Below are 17,949 nucleotides of genomic sequence, written 5' to 3' on the forward strand. Positions count from 1 at the left end.
TCTTTTTAATTTGATATGCTTTCTTTGTTAAATTAGGATCCGAACTGAGTATGTGCCAGTGAAAGTAGGAAAGGGACTTGGGATTCATTTTATAACAAATGGCTTACTTCCTGTGTTTAAATTTTTGTGACATTATCATATGCTATTGTATAGAATTACCAGGTTCATCAAAATCTTATCTTCAGTCTGGTGTATTCTCTTTGCTGCTTTTTCTCCACAAGGTGTGCACTGGGCTGGGATTGTATGTCACACACGTTCCACAATGTTAATTCACAGTTGTGTGTGGCAGTCACAGCTGAAACTCCCACTGATGACAGTCGTTGAGATGGCTATATTGCATCTTTATTTTGACTTTTGATATGATGTCTGTTGGTATCTGGTACTCCCAACATAATTGTATGATCATTTGCTAATATCTTTCCCAGGTATACTTCAGGCTCAGAAATACCTACTGCTGAGGGCAAGTATCTGCTTTCTTCTTTATCATCTCATCTCGATTAGATGTAAATACTAGATTTGGGCTTCAGGGGAGAGTAAGATAGCAGAAACTCTGTTTCTTGCTTGCCTGCAAGTTTCTTTTCTGTGAAACTTAGTTGAAGCTCTTTAGATAAACATCCACCTACTATCTGACCGAAGTTAAGAGAATTGTTATGTAAAAAATGTAAAAATAGCTGATTTGAACTTAGAATCAAGTTTTACTGGTTACCATTGCCCTTCAACAACAAAGCAAGTTCCTTCCATAAATCTGCTCTCAAATCTGTCTTCATCAGATGGTATGGTATCACCGTTATCACCATTTGCACACAATTTAGTTTGGCTTGGGTTGAACTGCGGTGAGGGTTAGTGGCCTTCCTGAATAGACAGACGGGGCTCCTCGTGAGGGGAAGGGTTCCCCAGTTTTTAGTTCAGTTCATCTGTTCTTGCAGTTGAGGAGTTTTCAGGTCCATCGTGGAAGGCTTTCCAGAGACGTTCCTTGTTTTCTGATGATGCTCCATCTTCATTTCACGGCTTTTTACAGACGAAGAAAAGGTGGATGAACGCGCCAAGCTGAGTGTTGCTGCCAAGAGGCTGCTTTTCAGGGTAAGGTGCGCCGCAGGGCCTGGCTGGAGACCACACAGCCTGCGGAGGGAGAAGCCCAGGCTTCCCATGCTTCTGGGGACGCCAGCGTCCTCCTCATCTGGCCCATCTGTGGTTCTCCTGTGCCGAGTTAGGGTTCCACAGCAGTAACAGAACTCCCGAGACAGTTCATTTGAAAAGAAAAAAGGTTTGTTTTGACTCTTTGTCTCAGAGGTTCCACTCTGTGCAACTGGCCTTGTAGCCCTGGGCCTGTGGTAAACTCACACATCATAGCAAGAGCAGACGGTGGAGGAAGCCGCCCAGCTCATGGCGTCCAGAAATGAAGAAAAGCGAGGAAGAGATAAAAGTCCTACAGTCCCCTTTGAGGGTTTATCCGACGACCTCCCATTAAGCCCCATCTCTTAAAATCCCACCACTTTCCAGTACTACCAAGCTGGGGTCCAAGTCTTCCCACATGGCATGTGGGATGGCATTCTAGATCCAAACTCTAGTACCTGCTTTGGCCACCCAGTTGCCCCAGCTTCATGTGTTCGCTTCTGATGGGAGCGCGCATCAGTCACTGTCCCTTCTCCCTTTACAGGAGACCAGGGTAGAGACGTTGCGCAGCCTCAGTTTTCTTTTCTTGAGTGTGTGGTGAGCCCAATGCTTCTAATCGTAGGAAATGGAAAAATCATTTGACGAACAGAACGTCCCGAAGAGGCGCTCAAGAAATGCAGCCGTGGAGCAAAGGCTGCGCCGCCTGCAGGACAGATCCCACACGCAGCCCGTCACCTCCGAAGAAGTGGTCATCGCAGCCACGTAAGTCTCCCTGGGGAGGTCAGGTCTTGCCTGTGCTGTCCTCTTTTAGAAAAAGATGTTTTCAAGATTTTTCGATTAAAAAGTGAGGCAAAAGGGAGAGGTGTTCAACTAGAAGCCATAGAAAAGTTGGAACGTCATGATTTTTTGTTTAGACTGCTGTCTTAGCAGTAATGGGACATGCTTACTATTTAAGGTAGTAGAAAAACATTGAGGGACCTTTTTCAATTGCTTTTGCCCATGCATTTTGCACTTTTATCCCTTTCACAATAAAAAATGAACTCCCATGAGCTCCAGCTTTGATGGTTGTCAATCACTGCTGTCTAACTATCTTTCCCATTCCCCCTGCATTATCTTCAGTCAAACCACAGATATTCCATCTGTAAATACTTCAGCGTATGCCTCCAAAAGGTTAGCAGTGTTTCACTTTTAAATCCTCATCAAAAACGTATGAAAGTTAATTGGCAGTTGGATGACTTTCCATGCGATGAGCTTTCTGGTTTAGCAGTCAAGGGTTGTCCACGTTTCACCCAGCGACTCAGCCAGCAAGAGAAGCTTCTGTGGAGCCCTGGCTCCCCCCGTGGCCTGTCTCCAGGCTCATATCTGTGAGCTTTCTGGTCTTGACTCTCTTCCCAATTACTTTGTTTCTTTGAAAAAAAATCTTGAGCATCAAAGTGTCTTGTGTAAATGCTGTAACACTGTATGATTTCCCCAGCCTCACTTTATCGATGTGTTTGTACATAGCTCATGTTTGTGCTTACTAGGAACTTTAGCAAGTCAGACTGTTTTTGAAAATATTTTTTTTCTGGAGTGGCTGTTATAAAATATGAAGCAGACACCCATAGCAGGAAAATGGTAAAGATGAGAAATTGACTGCCTGTCACAGCTCAGTGAGCCACCTTCCTTGTGCATGTAGATTAGTGAGGTCCTGTTTCTTATAAAGAATATATTGGGAACATTTTAAATACAGACATACTCTCCTGATCTGCCTGGCAGCTAATGCTAGCTTTTGAAAGTACCTTTTAAAGTGAGGATGTTTATTCTAAGGAGAAACGTTTGGCAAGCCCTCCGCCTCTGCTTTTTCCATGGACTTTGGGCAGCCTCTGTCTCTTATTTCCTAAGTGTGTAATGGCTTTTCAAGTTCTTCTGTGGTCCGCCTCCCCCAAAGCAATGAACAAATATTTTGGTAAAATATTTGATTTTATGTTTCTGAATTTAAAGCTATGCCTTCCTAATGCTTCTTTTCTTCTCTCTCCTCATGAATGTTCCTTCTTTGGCAATTGCTTTTAAAGTGAACCTGTCCCTGCTTCGCGTTCTGGGGTCACCCACCCTGTAACGGCAAGACTTCCCAGTCCCAGTGTAGCTAGGAGCAATGTGCAGCCTGCCAGGTACCGGACAGAAACAGCTGCATGTAGCACCCAGCGCTAAGGTGCTGGGCGGCAGATGCATCTAGAAGCCTTGAATGCCTTTCATTTGTTTGACAAACAAGTCAGTGCAGTGAGTGTTCCTGAAGTGTGTGGTGTTCTGTTTTGTCATAGTGCAAGATACTGGTAATGTCATGTCCGTCTGCTTAAGAAAACGTTCAACCCACCTGCTTGCATCCTGTAGCCTCTAGGATCACACTAACTCACTCACGCACTCATTTTGTTTCTGTTTTCATAATAATGGTCATTCCTCAAAAAAAGAATTTTCATCTAAAACACTAGCACTTAAATACTAATGGGGTATTAACATGAATGTTGAAATTCTGTTAAGTTTTTTAAAACATGGGTATACACAAGCACACGCTAAAAACATTCCCCCTGTTTCTAATTTGTAGAGAAATAATGTGTTTTATTTTAGAATTGATTGTAGTCATTTCTCAGTTAGGTTTTAAACTGTGGTGTTTTAAAATTGTGTCCTTAAGCCGTATAAATAGCTCCTTGGTTTTTTTGTTATGAACCAGACACAAAGGCTAAAAATAAGATCTGAAGAAATATAAACTGGCAGTTCTGGAATAAGCTAGCACAATCCAGAAGCAGGGATCGTGGTGGGGAGCGACGCTGCCCTTCCCGCTTGTAGCCCTGCGCTCGCAAAACGCTGCTGGGCCCAGGAATGTTCCTTCTGTGGCAATTGCTTTTCATTTTTTTAAAATTTATTTGCAACCAGAGTCAGGGAGAGAGAAATAATGGGTGCTCCAGGGCCTCTAGCCACTGCAAGCAAGCTCCAAATGCATGTGTCCCCCCTTTTGCATCTGGCTTACGTGAGTCTCTGGAGAATCGAACTGGGATCTTTGGTTTTGCAGGCAAACTCCTTAAATGCCAAGCCATCTCTCCAGCCCGCAATTTTTTTTTTTGTTTTGTTTTTTCAAGATAGGGTTTCACTCTAGCTCAGGCTGACCTGGAACTCACTATGTAGTCTCAGGGTGGCTTGAACTCATGGTGATCCTCCTACCTCTGCCTCCTGAGTGCTGGGATTAAAGGCATGCGCCACCATGCCTGGCTTCAGCAATTGCTTTAATGTAAATCTAGCTCTGCTTTGCCTCATGGAATCCTCATGACATTCCCAGACAGAGAGACTGCTCTCTGGTCTGGGACTGCCTGCCAGTAAGTGATGATTTGGTGTGAAGGTGAATACACTTCTTTAAATATATGTGTGTGTGTGTATGTCCATATATATATATATATATATATATATATATATATATATATATATATAATAAAAGTTATATATATAAATAAATAATACAAAACTCATAATAACATATATATATATGTTATTATGAGTTTTGTATTATTTATTTATTTATTTGTTTGAGAGAGAAAGAGAGAGGCAAAAACAGAGAGAATGAGTATCAGTGTGTCAGGGCCTCCAGCCATTGCAAACAAACTCCGGATGCATGTGCCACTTTGTGTATCTAGCTTTAGGTAGGCACTGGGGAACCAGACAGGAGTCCATAGGCTTTGTAGGCAAGTGCCTTAACCACTGAGCCATCTCTCCAGCCCATGAATACACTTACTAGAATAGAGAATGGGATATGCCTGGGGCAGAAGAAATGTCTCGGCCACTTTTCAAGAGTCACACTGACCATGGAAGCTAGAAGCTCTCCTTCCCTTCTGGTTAGAGGATAGCAGCAACGAGTGCTTCTGTTTCAGCATCATGTTGCTGTTGTTGCAATTATCATTTTGTGGTGCTTGGCATCAAACCCAGAGCCTTGTGCGTATTGCAAAAGTGCCCTATCACTGAGCTGCACCCCCAGCCCTAGTTGAATGGTTGTTTAACCACCTGAAATTTTCTTCATTTTGCAAGTTACTAAGAATAAAAAACTGTTAAAAACCTAAGCAGAAAATATACTACATTGCAGGAATGGAATAATCTTTAAAATGAGGCATTTATGTTTGACAAGTGCAAATCATAAAACTGTTGCAGCGTATACAGTTGAACAACCATATTTTTCCTAATTATCTAAAATGAAAACATCACTTCCTGAGCCACATTTTTTAAAGAATGTCTAATCATGCCCTAAGGTAATGCCTTCTGCCTTAAGCCTTGTCATTTAATACCAACACTGTGCCATCTCTCTTTAAGATAAGGCATGTCCACAGTGATTCCAGTTCCTTATCAAGAAATTTCCTTTATAGAAATGATTCAGAGCTAAATGTCTGCCTGTCATAGAATTAACGCCAGTGTCCCAAGCTGACCCTGTATTCACTGTCTTATTTAATGACTAAGGAATTGCCTGTCCTGTCCTAAATCTATGCAGAGAAAATTAGCCCTTTGTGAAACCCAGAGATACTGTGAGGAAAGTGAATATATAAAATCCGTGGTGGGCTCTTGTTTGTCTGTCTGACTGTCTGTCTGTTTAATTAGTGTGGCTGAGTCGCTCTTCCCTTTCAGATTACAGGCATCCGCTCACCAAAAGGCTTTAGCCAGGGACCAGGCAAATGAGGGCAAAGAGTCTGTGGAACCAGGCGAACCTGATTCCTCCACACTGAGCTTAGCAGAGAAGTTGGCCTTGTTTAACAAATTGTCCCAGCCGGTCTCCAAAGCGATCTCCACCCGAAACAGAATAGACGTGAGGCAGAGGAGGATGAACTCCCGCTACCAAACGCAGCCGGTCACGCTGGGCGAGGTGGAACAGGTGCGTACGGGGGTCTAGCTCCAGGTCTGGGTGTGCTCTCCAAGGACGGCGCGCTGTGTGGCTCTTGGGCTGGGGGCAGGCGAAGGGGGCTGCCTGGTTCCAGATTCCCAGTAAGCAGCTTCATCTTGGCCTCGTCCTTGAGAAAGAACCACACTGTGCAAACATCTCTGGTTTTCATAATTTGCTTGTGAAATCACCTGGAATAAGTCCATTTTGGAAAAAAAAAAAAAAGCAGGAAGAAAGAAAAAAAGAAAGAAAGGTGGGAGGGTTAAGCTGCTTTCCCTTAAGGTGTCATGTTTGGTGCTTTTTGAGTTTCTTAACTGTGTCAGGATACTTCCCCAGGAAGATGGGTGGTGGGACGATCTTTCCGCCCAAGCCAATCCCAGCAGGTCTGACACGGGCAGCTTTTCCCTGAGTTTTGACCTTTTCACTGTGTCCTTCCAGGTGCAGAGTGGCAAGCTCATCTCTTTTTCCCCCACTGTGAACACGTCCGTGTCTACCATAGCCTCTGCGGTTGCTCCCACGTACGCAGGGGAGCTTCGGACAAAGCCATCTGTTGATGACCGTACAAGTGCCACTGACTATAAGTTTCCTTCTCCCCTGGAAAACTCAGACTGTTCCGTTAGAAGCATTCTGAAATCACAAGCCTGGCAGCCTTCGGCGGAGGTGAGTGGGAGCAAAGGAATGCTGAGGGAACTTGGCGAGGCAGAGAGCAAGAGCACTTGGACTCCAGGAGACAGCTGCGTTAAGACGTTCGGATCCTTGGAGGAGGCAGAGCCCTCCTACCCCACCCATGACAGAGCTAGGGAAGGAGACAGCCATCAAGAGCCTCAACATGCCTTCCCAAGGAAAGGCAGCCTAGAACCAGATACGCCTCCTATCTCCCACCTTGGTGATGAGCCGAAGGAGTTTTCTGTTACTAAAAGCAGTGTGCAAGGGAACGTGGACATGAGGGACAGGCAGCCCAGTGAAGAGAACGTGGAGAATGTCACGACAAGAAAGTTGTCACTCAAAGGTAAAGTACAATAGCACCCACAGTTCTCTAAAGGGCTTTTGGTTTCTGCTTGACATGTCGATGACTCCTTTTAACCAAATTTAAAGACAGCTCATCACTGATAAGGATGAAAAGTTCGTTGGGAGCCATATTCTCTCCAGACCGCTCTTCCCTTTGAATCTGACATGCTTGGTGAACTAATTGCACTTGCATTAATAAAAACGAGTGTAACCCTTTACACACCTTACTTAACAAGCGTTTCCGGTGACTTGAGTGACATTAATTCACACAACAGCCTTGTGAGTTCTTAAGCTTATTTGGCCTCTTTTATAAGTTGATGGCACAAAAGGCCCAGGGCCTGGTAAGCACAGGTAGATACTGAGAACTTAAGCTATTGTGCTATCCAGGCTCTCCTTCTTCCGGCCCTCTTTTGCAGCATAACTGCATGGGCTCATCTGCTTCCATTTATGCGCAGTGAGAATGTGTACGTTATAACAGGTGGTTGGGTCACGAGCATTGAAAATGTAAACGGATTCTTTTGGAGAATTAGAAGCACTCCACAGTGCGTAGCTACGTTCAGGTGTGGGCCGTCTGCTGAGAAGTCAGGGTTTTGCACAGCAGCCTGCTTCAGTTTGTATAAACCCATGTAGCCCGGGTAGCGCGTCGTGGACTTGGGGGACATGAGAAGTCATAAGGACACTTGTTGGAGGAGCCATGCTGATGCTGCAAACTTCTCCCAGCAGCAGAGGTCAGAGAGCTTGCTTCTGAGCAGGCGGCGGCCCTGGCGTCCAGGAAGCAGCAGGATCCCTCAGAGCTGATTCCTGAGAAGTTCTACAAGAGCCCGTGCGCCACGTCTGCTGCTGGAGAAGTCAGAGGGCCTGTGGGTGAGGGCAGCCTGGACTCGCCCAGCAAAACTATGTCGATCAAAGAAAGGTAAGGCTCTCCGAAGGCTGGAAGGCAGTACCGGGGAATAAGTCTGGGAGGTCGAGGCATTTGAATGTGACCTATACCCAATCTGGCAATGCTGAGAGGGGTTAGTTCCAGGCTCAGGTGGAGAAGTCAACAGGAATGTCTCACTTGGCTTTGGTTCTCATTTCTTTATGTTACATTCTTCGGCAGGTGAGATCCTACCTCTTTCTCCTTCAGCGACACATAGCTCCAACTGAATACACAAAGTACCTGTCACTATCTGTATAAATCATGATTGATAGATAAATTCATATGTAGAAGGCGCATCCTTGAGATTGGAACCTAAGTTTTCTTTATAGGTCATGGCATAGAAGGCTTTTCTAAACAATATTTAGAATTTTTTTTTTTCTATTTTGTTTTTGTGTGGTGCTGGAAATCTCCTCCAGTGCCCTGTGTATGCTAGACAGGCACTTTACCCTTGAGCTTCAACCCTAGCACTGAAATTTTATAAGATAGTAACTACATGTGGTTACATCTGAATATCAAGTAACACAGTAGCCTCATTGCAGTCAAAAGAATGATGTAGGGTTGAGAGAATACATTTAAAAGGGACAGATACAGAGAGCACATTATTTTAGGGTATCTTTTCCTGGTTAGCTTTTAGCCACCATTGAATGAAGCTACAGATGAAACAGTGATAGAAAAACCAACAAAGACGTGTCCAGTGCCTGGAGCAGCCACCAGTGCTGTGTCCCTGCGTCTCCTGAGGTCCCGGCAGGGTGGACCTTCCTACGCCGCTGCCACCTCACAAGCCCTCAGGCTTTGTCAGGAGCCTGTCACTCTTGACTGGGCTGAGGGTCTCTCAGATGGCTGGTCTATATGTCGAACCCTGCGGAAATTCTGTCTTTCAAGACAAGCTTTTTGAACATTATTCATAAGGTATTAAATACATAGAACCTCTTTCACCTGGAAGATTAACAAGATAGCTAAATCTCTGTTTTTTTTTTTTTTTTCATTGTGACTTATTCAAAGTGTACAGCAAACGGCTCCTACCAGAATAACGGGGCAGAGGGGAGGGAACACAGGAGCTGGTTTTGAAAGGAAAAGTGATAGCTTGAATGGTAGAAGCAGCTTGACCTCTCTTTTTATTTAAATTTTTATTCTTTAAAAAATATTTATTTATTTATGTATTTAAGACACAATGTGAGAAACAGGCAGATAGAAAAAAAAAATGGGCACGCCAGGGTCTCCACTGCAAAGGAACTCTAGATGCATACACTACCTTGTGCATTTGGCTTATGTGGGTCCTGGGGAATTGAACAGGGGGTCCTTTGGCTTTGCAGGCAAATGCCTTAACCACTAATCCATCTCTCCAGCCCTAAATTTTTCTTTATTCTTTATTAGCAAGAAAGGAGAGAGAGAGAATGGATATGCCAGGGCTTCTAGCCACTGCAAACAAACTCCAGATGCCTGTGCCACTTTCTGCAACTGGTTTTGCATGGGTCCTGGGGAATCAAACCTGGATGGTCAGGGTTTGCAAGCAAGTGCCTTTACCTGCTGAGTCATGCCCTGAACCCCTATTTATATATACAGTTAGAACTCTCTTGGTAGAAGTTCTCTCCTACAAAAACTGGGCTCTCAGTCTGACCACACAGATCAAGTACTGATAATGTCATTTGTGCAAGAGTTCTGATGTCTCATATATCAGAAAATTCTCCTGGGATAAAATTTCAGTGAGGACTTCCCATCTTTGGCTAATTTAGAACTAAGGATTTTTGATGAAGTATGTGTCTGTCCACTAGTTTGATTACCTGCTTGGTTTTAGTGAATTGCAATTGATTTGCATCTTTCTGTAAGCAGCTTTAGACCTATGGCAGAACTCTTGTAGTTAAAATAGAAATGCTATAAGGATGTAGCCTCTTAACATTGGCTTTGTGGGCACCTAAGAAGTGCAAGATAACCAAAGGTCTCTGGGATCTTCCTGGAAGTGGGCTTGGAGTTGGAGCTGTTGGCTAGCTGGAGCCAGACTTCAATGAGGGTCTCCTTACCCCAGCTGGGTCCGAATCTCCATTTCAGAAGCTTGCAAAATCTTCAGCTATTCCATTTCACTGTTAACATATGCTTTTGAAAGGGGACAAGGGCCTCTTTATTTAGCAGGTATGTTTGTCACCATAAATTATACCAACCAACATGTATCACAAGTGTTTCCCCCTCCCCTTTATTGCAATGGGACAGCTACAAACTACAAGTTCTGACCTAGCAGCTGAGAGATTTCAGACATCCTCACACTGATGTGAGAACTGAAATTAGCAGGGAGGTAATTCCTCTAAGCCCCTCCTTTTCTTCCCTTTGATTCGCTCCTGCCTCGGTCCATTATGTTAGTGTGACCGAATACCTGAGATGATGTAATTTGGAAATAAAAATACTTTGGCTCACAGTTGTGGAGAATAAACATCCACAATCAGGAAGCCGCCTCTGCAAAGGGCCTCCTGCTTCTGTGTACATGGTTGAAGCTGGGAGGTGTGTTAGTCACTTTTCATTGCTCCGATAAATACCTGAGAAAGATGATTTAAAGGAGAAGAGACGTTTCAGTCCGTGGTAGGCTGACACTGGTACTTCTAGGCCATAGTAGTGAGTCGGATCGTCATGATGAACGTCATGCTAGAACGCCCGGAAGCAGTGAGTGAATGAAACAGGCAGGGGCCACAGACAAAGTGTACCCCTAAGAGAATTCCCCTCTCCTAGATGCCACCTCTATAAAATGCCCAATAATGCCATTAAACTACGAATCCACTGGTAAATCAATCTGTTAGTGAAGTCATAGCCTCCATGGTCCAGTCATGGACAGTTCACCAGCTGGGGACCAGTGCTGTAACTGTGAGCCTCGTGAAGGATACCTCACATCCAAGTGTGGGCAGACAGACTGAGCACAACCTTGCTTAAAAGCAACCAAAGAAGGCCGGGCGTGGTGGCACATGCCTTTAATCCCAGCACTCGGGAGGCAGAGGTAGGAGGATCGCCGTGAGTTCGAGGCCACCCTGAGAATACATAGTGAATTCCAGGTCAGCCTGACCCAGAGTGAGACCCTACCTTTAAAAAAATAAAAAGCAACCAACAATTTTCCTTTTCCTTTGATTTTTGACAATACTGGGGATTGAACCCAGGACTTGCCTCAGGCATATGAGGCACATACTCTATCACTGAGTTATCACCCCACCTGAAATAGCCAGCTGCTGGGTAAATAATCTAGTCCCCAGGTTAGAAACTCTGCCTCAGGAACAAGTCTCATAAGAACCTAATCAACTCTTTAAAGTTCACACCACCCACTACTGCCAAAGCGTTAATTAACGTGAGTTTTTTGGAGGGTCATTAACTGCCTTCTTACAAGACATCTTCAGGGGCTTGGGGCATGGCTCAGCATAGAGCTCATGCTTACCATGTAGGTCCTAGGTTTAGTCTGCAGCACCAGATAAGTAGAAATTAAAACAAGAAGCGTAGTAGTTAATTCTCCCAGCTTACATGCAAGCAAAGACCAAAGTGTAATGTGAGCACTAACCAGTGCCATCCAGCTCTAGTGCAAATCTGTGGGTGACCCTTTTTTCTCTAAAATGAAGCTAATTTCTTTAAAAAGAAAAAAAAAAGCCTCACTTGGTAATAAGGTGCATGGTTTGCCTGTCCCTTATTTGACCCAACTCTGACTATTATGAGCCTGAAAAACTTGTTCTAACCAAGCAGAGCTCCCAGGCCAGGATTCCTGCTGAAAAGTGTGGGTTGTGGCGAAAGCAGTAGACATTCCCCTGGGCGGCCTGGTAAGCACATGTCCCACTGGCCCTGCGCCAGGCCATGGGGTTAACAGGCTGATGCAGTTCTGCTCATTGAGTTCAGACCAGACTGAGCAGATGCCCTGACTCCCTGCATCACAGCCCTGCTAATAGCCCTTGGGCTTGGCAGACGTTAAAAGCGCTGACAATTGTTGGCATTGCATGGGGAGATTTATGTCTTGTGTCCACCCAGCCCTCAGCTCTCTGCAGTGTATGACAGGCCATGGTGATGAGCCATTGTCAGACTGGAGAAGAGAACAAATTTGGGAAGACCTCCAGCCCTCCTCAGCTTGTGCAAGACCAAGGAGGAAATGCATAGGGACAGGATAATACATTTAAATTTCACTGTGTGTTATTATGGCTTAACTCATTTGTTTGTAAGTGAACGCTGGGTCCAAGTACCATGTGGGCTCAGTTGGAGCAGTTTCTGCCTTATGATGTTGGTTCCTCTGGAATCTTTGGAAGTCCCTACTGATGACAGTGGCAGTACACCAAAAGGCAAAATTCCAGGGGTTGGAATATGGGGATCCTGGAGGTCACCCTGCAAGGGAATAGGAGGACAGTGTGAGAAAGCCCAAATGCCCTGTAGTTCCTGACCCAGGAAGGCATTGTGCATCAGGTCCTGTTCTCTGGGAAGGAAATAAATGTGACTCCAGGAGGCAGGATTTAGAATCACTTCTGCCACCCCCTGCATGCAGCGCAGCCTTGCTCAGGAAAACCCTGGGCCCGCGAGCGCCTGCTTTCCTAGTCTGTGGGAAATATGCAATTTCTTGAAGATTTGTATGCAGAGCATTGGAGAAAAGGTGGTTTATGTGATTCCAGATTCCACAGTTTTTCTTTTTCTGAACTAGTTTTCTGTTCCTCAAAGAAGCCTGGGAGTTAGGCTGGAGAGTTGGCTTAGTGGTTAAGGAGCTTGCCTGCAAAGCCTAAGGACCCAGGTTCATTTTCCTAGTAGCCATGTAAGCCAGATGCAAAAAGTGGCACATGCATCTGGAGTTCATTCATAGTAGCTGGAGGCCCTGGAGCCCCCATTCATTCTCTCTCTCTTTCTCTTCCTCTTTCTCAAATAAATAATATATTTTTTAAAGCCTGGGGGGAACAGCATGGCCTTATTTAGGCATCCCTGCTCCAAATGTTTAAGAGCTCCATTTGAGGAGCTACCCAGAGACTCTCATTATCTTTAACAACAATGAGGATAAATCTGACTTTTCTTTTTTTGTTTTGGTTTTTCGAGGTAGGGTCTCACTCTGGCCCAGGCTGACCTGGAATTCACTATGTAATTTCAGGGTGGCCTTGAACTCACAGCGATCCTCCTACCTCTGCCTCCCAAGTGCTGAGATTAAAGGCGTGCGCCACCACGCCCAGCTTTAATCTGACTTTTTTTTCATTCTCTTAAATCATTCAGAGTCCAATCTAACTAAGGTGTTGGATGGTCAAGAAAATCTGGTCTGAAAAGTAGCAAGGTGAGAGAGCATCTGGTCCGAGGCCAGTTCTCAAGGAGTGTTCAGATGCATGCCTGGTCCCTTGCAGGCTTCCTCCTCTGGCCCTCCAACTTACTCAAAGTCTAGTTCGCTGATGATTTCAGACCTTCATGATTCCAGTTGTCTCTTTCCATGTATTGTATTTTTGAGATTCTTCTGATTGCAATAAAACTTACACATCAAAAAGAATTAGGAAAGATGTCGGCTACGATCTAATATGAAATTCAAGTTCAAATATTTAAAGGACTTAGGAGGCTGGAGAGGTGGCTTACAGTTAAGAGCTTCCCTGTGAAGTCTAAGGACCCCAGTTTGAGGCTCCATTCCCCAGGACCCACATAAGTCAGATGCACAAGGTGGCGCGTGCATCTGTAGTTCGTTTGCAGTGGCTGGAGGCCCTGGGGTGCCCATTCTCTCTCTCTCTCTCTCTCTTTTTCTCCATCTGTCTGTCTGTTGCTCTCAAATAAATAAACAAAAATAAATATATTTTTTTAATTAATTAATTTATTTATTTGAGAGCGACAGACACAGAGAGAAAGACAGATAGAGGGAGAGAGAGAGAATGGGAACGCCAGGGCTTCCAGCCTCTGCAAACAAACTCCAGAAGCGTGCGCCCCCTTGTGCATCTGGCTAACATGGGACCTGGGGAACCAAGCCTCGAACTGGGGTCCTTAGGCTTCACAGGCAAGCGCTTAACCACTAAGCCATCTCTCCGGCCTGAAAAATAAATATTTTTTAAAAAAGGATTCAGAACTTGCAGTCAAGTACATGAACTAACCCTTTTATTTAATGCAGCATAAGGCCAAGCAATGTAAGTTGACAGAATTTAAGACCAAGGGAAGGCTGGAGAGATGCTCAGCGAGTGGTTAAAGAAACTTACTTGCAAAGTCTGATGGCCTGGCTTTGATTCCCCAGATGTAAAAAATGCTGCATGAATCTGGAGTTCATTTGCAGTGACAAGAGGCCATGGCACACTTGTCCATTCTCTCTCTCTCTCTTTCTCTCTCTCTCTCTCTGAAATAAATAAATGAATAAGTAAATAAATATTTTTAAAAAGACTCAGTGAGCTCTTTGGACCTGCTTTATATACATAAGTCATATTGTTTGCTAGAATAGGTCCTTGAGATCTTATCTGCTGTAACATAGAAGAAAAAAAAGGGTGAGAAGATCAGAAAAGAAAAATAAAAGTCAGAGGTTGAGGGGGGACAGGTTCCAGGTTTGAAGCTCCTGTCTCCTAGCTAGTCATGTTCTTAAGGTCTTACTTGACATTTAGAATGAGTAGAAAGTCCAAATTATGAATACTGATAAATTTGTAGATATAATGCATTTTGTTTAAGTAATGCAAATTTCGCCCTTGACAAAACTTTTATTGTATGTCTCTGGGAACATAGCTCAGTGATAGAGCACTTGTCTAACTTGCCCTGGCCCTGGGTTCCATCCAAGAACTACAAGAAGACAAAATTTTAAGTGCAAAGTATCCTACCCCTAGTTCAAATATCGATGGAATCACAGAATCAGGAAGCTTAGCAGATGGGCCCTCAGATCTAGCCCCTGACATGAAGAGCAGAGCAAGAGAACCATGGTGCAGGAATGCAAATAATAATATCTAGATTAGTCACTTTTCTTATTTCTGTGGCCAAATCCCTGACAAGAAACCACTTAGTAGAATAGAGAATTATTTTTGCCTTGGGATATACAAAGTCCATCATGGTGAGGAGAGTGTACAGAGGAAGGCACCTTTGGTGACAGTGGAAGCTTGTGGCCTGGCTTACATCTCATGACCAGGAGACCCGGAGTTTGGGGCTGCAAGTGGGGCCAAGCAATAACCCTCAAGCCCTCCTTCCATAGCCCTCCATCTGCCTGTGTGCAAAGCCTTATGTCCAAAAGGTTCCGCCATCTCCCAAACAACACTAGCGGCTGCAGACCCAGTCTTCAAGCACGTGAGTCTGAGAGCGCATTCCTCACTCATGCCGTAACAACATCCAAACCTGGGCTGGAGCCCGTGTGCTGCCCATTGCACACCTGGGCACTGTGCAATCAGGTACCAATATGCAGCCCATCCGAAGAGGCACAGATGGAACACGTCTCGCCTGTCTCTTTCCCTAGTCTTTCATTGTTTGAGCTCCAGTCCCAGTGCTGACCCTCTCTTTGCTTTGTGTTTTTTTTTTCCCATTCTTGGTGAACTTAAATGACTATTAGACATCTCCCTTCATTATAACACATGCGACTGAAGTAGTTGCTTGTTCATGAAAACAGCTTTGCAGAGAATAAAATGTGCAAGCAACTTTATATCAAGTCACACCATGGTTCAGCCAAAGTAGGTTAGATAATAATCTACGCTAATGAGATTCTTTTTTTGTATGTATCTTTTTTCCCTTGGGGAAAGTTGAAATAAATTTTAAAAATGGGTTTGAGTAAAGTAGCTTTTGTGTGGAGGTATATTGGAAAGGCAAACTTGAAGAACAAGATGTGAGCTTAGCAAACAAGAAGTAAAACGATGAACGTTACCTGTGGTTGGACTGTTCTCTGTAAGATGTCATCTAGCTTCATGTTTTGTGGTTCTCCTGAGAGCAGTCACTTGTCCACTAAGTGACACTCTCAAGCAGCTGGAACCACATGCTGTCACATCAGGTTTCAGATGGTTGTTTTAGAATTAAAGGGGTCTGTGCAGGTGATGTAGTAGTGGGAATATCCTTTGCTATCTGAGTGCTTTAAGTCCTAGGGACTGGACAAGTGAATGTAGCTCAGGTTGGCCTTTTTTTGGTCCATTTTTATTTATTTATTTGAGAGTGACAGAGAGAGAAAGAGGCAGAGAGAGAGAGAGAGAGAGAGAGAGAGAGAGAGAGAGAGAGAGAGAATGGGCGCGCCAGGGCTTCCAGCCACTGCAAACGAACTCCAGACACATATACTCCTTTATGCATCTGGCTAACATGGGTCCTGGAGAATTGAGCCTCGAGCCGGGGTCCTTAGGCTTCACAGGCAAGCGCTTAACCACTAAGCTACCTCTCCAGCGCAGCTTCATGTTTTTCTCGGTGTATATCAATTGAACAAAGTGAGGGCTTCATAATGCCACGTTCATACATGCATATAATGAACTTAGACACTCTGGCAAGCCTGGTGTTTGTTCCTAGTCTTTATGTTTTTAAACTGTTTTTCTGCAAAGACTTGCAGCTTTCCTCATGTAGTGTTATTTCATCAAGTGGCTAAGAGGGGTCCTTAGAAATCATATTTTTCTGGGAATAGTTATTTTTATCTCTTCATGTTTTCTCATTTCAGCCCAAGAGCAAGGAGAAGAAAAATATATAAATATATTTTTTTCATATTCCCTTGCTGGAATGATGGTGCCTTTTTAAACTTGGCACTCATATTTCAGCTTTGCCTTTCAATCAACTGTAAAATCTTGGGACCACCTTAGCAAAAAGGGTTTTCGGAGCTCTGAGAGTTTGGTGCTAATCTCCTCTCGGCTGCCATGGTTCCCTTCTAGACTGGCGTTGTTGAAGAAGAGTGGAGAGGAGGACTGGAAGAACAGACTCACCCGAAAGCAGGAGTGTGGAAAGGCCTCTGCCTCCAGCGGCCTGCACATCCAAGAAGCGGGACAGTCACTTAAGAAGAAGGTACCGTTTCCCGTGTTAGCCAGGAGCTTTCTAGCTAACATCACTCTTATGAATGTCACACAGACAGGTGTGTGGAGCTTAACTAACTCCTGCTCTATAGCGTGTTAGTGCTTCCTTGCCCACACGGGACACGTTGTCTGTCACAAAGTTGCTAAAATTAATCATCACATCTAGACTTGCAGTGTTATGGAACTGGTACCAATACTAACTATAATGCCTCAGGAAGCAGGCACCTGTGTTTTCAAACATGTTCACACATTGAAGCCCTAAGTGAGGTCTTTGCTTTAGAATGTGAGCCAAGCCTTTCAAATAATAAACCTTAACTCACCACAAATACCTCATAGTTAGTTGCACATAAAATAGGGACTTGAATTTCTTATAAAGAAATTAAGACCTAGGTATGAAATAGAAACATCATTGTGCTCTGTGAGCGCTTTCTGCGCAATCTGCTGCAGACAGCTTCAGGTTCACTGAGATGAACTTCCAGACCAGACACAGTTATGGAGGAAGGGATTTATTGAAGCTTATAGATCCAGGGGAACTTTCCATAATGGCAGAAGAAGCTGGCCTGCTTTCACAGGGCCAAACACAGAGAGAGAAGCACAAGCCTAAAAGCCAAAAGCCACCCAGCACAGCACACTTCAACTCCAGCTAGGTACACTTTGCATATCTTTAGATTGAAATCTGAAACCCACCACCACACCTTCGTGCTGGACCCTAAAACTGCCGCCAGCCAGGTGGCTCAGATGCAAACTACACACTAATAAAACACTGAATATGTTGGGGTCCATCTATTCAAACTACCATGTGTAGGTATGAAACAGAAACAAAAGTATGATCTGTGAGCACTTTCTGCACAATCTTAAGCCTGCTTTGTGATGATAAGGTGTGCCTTTCATGGGGAAGGTACGTTATCTATGTATGAGTTTAAATAGAATTAAGTCATATGTGATCAACATCTGCAAGTATTTCAAATGCAAGTACAATGCTGAGTTGCTAAATTAAAAATGTAATTCTGACCAGCCTTGACTAGTTATTGCATGCTTCCTAAACCGATGGTGACTCCTCTGCAGGCACCTCCATTACCTGGCTGAGGCAAAAAAAAAAAAAAAAAAAAAAAAAAAAAAAGCCAACCTGAGCT

The 17,949-nt window shown here is 44.2% G+C and overlaps 1 protein-coding gene across 8 annotated transcripts in view; it reads left to right on the plus strand.

Annotated features, from left to right (window-relative positions):
- The window catches only part of Svil (supervillin), a 217,831-nt gene that overhangs the window by 151,900 nt on the left and 47,982 nt on the right, over positions 1–17,949 (plus strand). For 7 of the 8 annotated variants that reach the window (XM_045148956.1, XM_045148957.1, XM_045148959.1 and 4 more), the window contains 7 exons: positions 426–460; positions 1,019–1,080; positions 1,736–1,875; positions 5,749–5,992; positions 6,437–7,007; positions 7,727–7,919; positions 16,679–16,808. In XM_045148956.1, the coding sequence (XP_045004891.1) occupies positions 426–460; positions 1,019–1,080; positions 1,736–1,875; positions 5,749–5,992; positions 6,437–7,007; positions 7,727–7,919; positions 16,679–16,808 (1,375 nt within the window). The remainder of the gene's footprint in view (positions 1–425; positions 461–1,018; positions 1,081–1,735; positions 1,876–5,748; positions 5,993–6,436; positions 7,008–7,726; positions 7,920–16,678; positions 16,809–17,949) is intronic. The other variant, XM_045148954.1, reaches the window with a different exon arrangement.

This window comes from Jaculus jaculus, chromosome 5 (genome assembly GCF_020740685.1).
Source record: "Jaculus jaculus isolate mJacJac1 chromosome 5, mJacJac1.mat.Y.cur, whole genome shotgun sequence".
NCBI lineage: Eukaryota > Metazoa > Chordata > Mammalia > Rodentia > Dipodidae > Jaculus > Jaculus jaculus.